This window comes from Argentina silus (genome assembly GCF_951799395.1).
Source record: "Argentina silus genome assembly, chromosome: 15".
Lineage (NCBI taxonomy): Eukaryota > Metazoa > Chordata > Actinopteri > Argentiniformes > Argentinidae > Argentina > Argentina silus.
In genome coordinates, this window is record NC_139669.1 from 12,237,653 (window position 1) to 12,242,573 (window position 4,921).

At 43.7% G+C, this 4,921-nt stretch overlaps 1 protein-coding gene across 1 annotated transcript in view; it reads right to left on the reverse strand.

Annotated features, from left to right (window-relative positions):
- chrnb5b (cholinergic receptor, nicotinic, beta 5b) overlaps positions 1 to 4,638 on the reverse strand; it is a gene marked incomplete at both ends in the record, with an annotated part of 12,190 nt that extends 7,552 nt beyond the window's left edge. The window contains one exon of the mRNA XM_083685744.1: positions 4,587 to 4,638. Coding sequence (XP_083541870.1) covers positions 4,587 to 4,638 — 52 coding nt within the window. The remainder of the gene's footprint in view (positions 1 to 4,586) is intronic.
- Positions 4,639 to 4,921: the final 283 nt, after the last annotated feature.

Genomic DNA, 4,921 nt, shown 5'->3' on the forward strand with positions numbered 1-4,921 from the left:
TGGATGGATAATAAATAAGTGATAGTGAGCTGGTTGAGGAGCTGAGGCAAGGTAGAGACAGTCAGAGTGTTGAGACTTCACTCCAGACCAGCACATCTCCTCACACACCTCCTCCTCCTCCTCCTCCTCCTCCTCTCTCTCCCTCTGCTCTCTCCCTCATTCGGGTGCACTCTCCCTGCTTCAATTATTCATCTCCACTCAAGTAAAAGCACCATCATCTCACATGTACAACCCCCCCCCCCCCCCCCAACACAATCAAAGGTTACATTCCCACACTTTTTCAACCAGGCAAATCAAAAGAGTATTTTACACATCATACACATCATACATACTGATTATACTTTTGAGAAATGGTCAAAGTGACATTTATCGGTTTCTTATGGGAAGAAGTCCGCTTTCAGTTCATAGTCCTGTGTTTTTTGGGGGCAGAGATATCTTAGGTGTAAATTATTAAGAGGCTCACCATCTAGGGAGGCCTTGTCAGGGCTTCATACAGTTCAGGCTTCCCCTGCCTTTAGCTCCACCCCTGCATTCCCCAGCGTTCAACGAGTTTGACCTGTTATGTGCATTAACTATTTATTTATTTATTTATTTATTTATTTATTTATTTATTTATTTATTTATTTATTTATGAAAAGAAAGAAAAAATTAAAAGAAAAAATCCCATGATCTGGGAGGAAAAACGGACCTAATGGAGATTAGAGGAGGATCTTATGGGTTAATTGTGAACTTGTTTGTTGAACTGAAACATGTGATGAAAGCTGATCAGTAGAAGATTCCTTCTGAAAATGAAAACAAATTGGCAGATCTGTAATTTACTACTTAAAGGGACTCAACACTTTTTTTTTCTTGACTTCATATTTATTATCTCCAGTATCATACCAGTGTCGAACTTTCAATGATTTGCAAAAACTACAAGCCACAAACGCACTCCCCTTGACTGGAAACTCATTGAAAAAAACAAATGACCCCCAATGACATCATAGGTATAGGCAGCTATCATACCCTGCTTGCACCTTTAACTGTATAAGACAGTATATTTATTAAGGTTAAAGAGCTGGGTTTTGCTTGTGTTTTTGCTACCAGTGGCTATGCTAAGCTGTGTTGACGGTGGTAATTGCTATAGCTTGGCAGCCTACGTTGACTGTGCAGGCTGTATAGGCGGTGATAATGGTGCCAGTGTTTGTTGATTGTGTTGGTTGTGTCGATAGACTACTACTCCCAGTCTCAGCTGTGACAGGGCCATTCAGGGGATATCATACTTCCAGACTGAGAATACATCTCACTCGTGATAGACCCTCCTACCCCCTACACCTCTCCTCCCCCTCTCTCCTCTCCTTTCCCTTACCCATCTCTCCTCCACTCCACTCCACTCTCGGCTGCAGTGACACTAACAAGTGCAGGTTGAGAGGAGGATGGAGAGGAGAAGTGGTTCTCCCCTGTTCTCCCTCTGCCTCTGTGTCACTCTCACATTAACTCATGTAGGCGGGAGCACCCAGGCCTGGTCTCTGAAAACATCTGACGTTTGGCACAGTCATCTCAAGGAACTCTCTTGCTCTCTCTTTCTCTCTCTTTCTCTCTCTTTCTCTCTCTCTCTCTCTCTCTCTCTCGTGCGCACTCTCACTCCTGTTCTTGCTGCCACTGTCTCTGTCTCCTTCTCCCTCTCCCTCCATGTTTCTCTCTCGTTCTCTCTCTCTCGATCTTGCTGTCACTGTCTCTATCTCTGTCTATCTCCCTCTGTCTCTGTCTCTTTTTGTCTTTCTCTATCTCTCTCCCTCTCTCACACACACACCAGCTTCTTTAACATATTCCAAACCTCAAAAACAGATGGCAGCTAAAATCACAGTGACACAGAAACTATAATCATTCAAGCCAGGGGGAAACATTCAAACAAGAGTCATACATTGTTCGTTGAGTCGCTACGGTTGCATATGAGTGAGTAGCCTACATATATCCGTTGTTATTACACTGCAAACTATGATGTGTGATAAACATCCACTTTATTATGTAATAATAACTTCAAACTTAAAGGCCTATTTGCCCACAAAGTTTTGATCACAAGAGCTAGATCATTTCCGACTGATTTTCCTGCGTGCTGTGGGGGTGAAGAGAGCTAGCGTGTGATTCCTCCTCCTACACTCCTGAGCATTGCGGAGTCAGTGAGCGAGGAAAAGGTCTCGTCAGAGTTAGCTTTAGCACGCGTTAGCACACCCACCATTTACAACAGCATGCCGCAGCTACTAAGAAAGGGGGGGGGGCAGTGTGGGTGCAGGACAGTGAGGACATGAGCATGAACTCCAGTGGAGCAGTTGCAGAATGTAGAGGCTGCCTGTGTGGGTTTGAAGGTGACATTGATTCAGTCATGCAATGTTGTCCCCCCCTAGTGCCCCCCCCCCCCTCAGATGGGTGCACTCTTTCCTGAAGAAAAGGTTTACAGGAAGAGCAAAGGGGAAGAAACACACACGTGTGTACATGTAGCCTATAACTTATGATATCATGAATACCCATGTATGTTTGAACTGACACAATGTGACTCATTGTGTATCATGAGCCATGACAGCGTTGTATTTCAACTTTATCCAGATTAGTCTCATTGAGTATTCAAATCTATTTTGAATACTATATCTAAGGCTGAATGCAGCTATCTGTCAAATCTAATGTAGCTACGTGCTGCACCAAAATAGATCCCGATTCAGTACCATGATTAACGCACGTATAACCTCACATTAGTCGCTTTTCGACAACGGTGCCGGTGCGTCCTGAGACCTACTAGCGACCAGGTAGTGCTTAAAGCCTGGTGAAGTAAAGTGGAGGACTATGGAGACACTAGCAACACATTAAATACTCCGGTTTCTCAACAGGTTCTGGTAACTTAAGCATTGTATGACAATTGTATTTGTAAAAAGCGACATTTTGGATGATAAGAAAATCCCGCCCTCTCTATAAACCGTGCCGCTTGCCCCGTTTGGCCTCATAAAGACCAGGGAGGTAGGAGGCTAGAGTTTTAACCACCGAATAGGCCTGGAGTAAGCCTTGTTGAAGCCTGTGACTGGAAAAGTAATCAGCCTTGGCACGCACTAACACGCACAGAGTAAACCCCGTTGTGGAAAGCCGGCCACAAAGAAAAGTCCAGACCAGCTACGCAATGCACGTTCAGCACCGTGGACAGCGCCGGTAGAACTTCCCATTAGTAGCCGACTCTCGCAGAGGAAAGTCCAAGGTCATAAAACGTCAGTGCTAATCTACAGCTATCACAAAAGGTTCATCACCATTTCCTGGTCTATCTAAAAGTGTATCCCTGTGTTTTATAAGTCATCAGACAGACGCTGGCTGGATATACCAAACAACCTAAAAGAGAAAGTAAAGGGAAATAAACTAAACCAGTCAGTGGGGGTCTCTTATTTGGTTAGTATACTATCACACAATATGACGTTGATATCTTCACAACCCTTTAGGAACATCACAAGAACAGCAGTCCGAATGCGAGTAAAATAAAGGGAAACTCTGGGTTGGAGGAGAAGGAGATTAAAATTTGTTCAAAATCCAGGACTGTGTGCCACCTCGCTCGGTTTATATAGGCATAGGCCTACTAATTACAATTATCAGAAGTAGACCTTGCCACAGACCAGGGGTCAGTTTCCCGAAAGCTTCGTAGCTTAAGTAGTAGGCTACTTAGTTTCTCCTGACGACCCAGCGGCAAAGGCATGAGATTGTAACAATTGTAAAATGCATGTTTGCAGGCCACTCTGTTCATGAATGAACGAAATTCGTTAAATGAACAACTTTTCTGGTTTAGGAGAGGAGTGGGCCTGGATTTTCAAAAGAGATAAAGTACTACTTTAGCTAAGAACCTTTTGGGAAACTGACATCAGACCATTGGCACCATGGGCCTTAACCTTTAATGCAATCATGAGAGGTTAATCAAGCATATTTAAACAGCAATGTCTGCAATTAGACAATTTACTCATTGCTAAATTACTCTCGTGGAAGGCCTATAGTGTCACAAGAAGGTTCAAGACATTTGTAATTTCAACAATAGACCTACGATGTGATAATGTGAATAAAAAGGATGATCCGCGTAAAGTAAGAGATTCCGCCCTGATTTCACACAATCATAGTCCATAACGACCGACGTGTATTTGTTGTGTAAAAAGAAAGCTTGTTAGATAATTGAGGCGTGTTAAAAATCACGTGCTAAACACAATCTGACGCACGGAAAACGTGCAATACTTTCCCCCACTGAACTGTCGAGTTGTAAATATAAATGCCATCAAACGACAATTTAGATGACATTATTCAAACATCCCAACAATTCGTACCCTTATACAATTGACGTAACCTACATTAGGCTAGAACGAGAATATTTGTTCAATATTTCCTATAGGCCTACAGTAATTACTGATTTAGAATCTTTAAACAGACTTATTCCACCCTTATTAGAGCCTAAGCATCAGGGATAGCCTACAGAGGGTGTGTCGCGACCAAATTACAATATGGACAGCGACGGTGTATTATCCTTCCCAAGTATACCCAAAGTACCTACGCAGTCCTTTTCAGGGCCGTCAGAATTTGAAGGGATTACTCACTTGCCACGGTGAGAATCAGGAGAGCGAGCGCCGCTGTCACCGGGGCTGCCATCGCCGCCTCCCTCCAGTGTGACCGACACGCGGAAACTTGGAGATGGATGAGTAGCGTCTTTTATTCTCTTTCTTCCTCAGTATGAAAATGAAACATATAACAAAGAAACACCACACACCAGCGAGCGGCAGTTCAATGTGTCATTTCAAGTCATTAAACTCCGACGATTCCCGTTAGTTTTATAAAAAGCAGAGCTCGATACGAGGCGTGGAGAGGGTTGTTCGCTGCTCCCAGATGCGGAGTCTTGTTTCTATCAGAGCGCATAGGAGTGGGGCTACGCGTC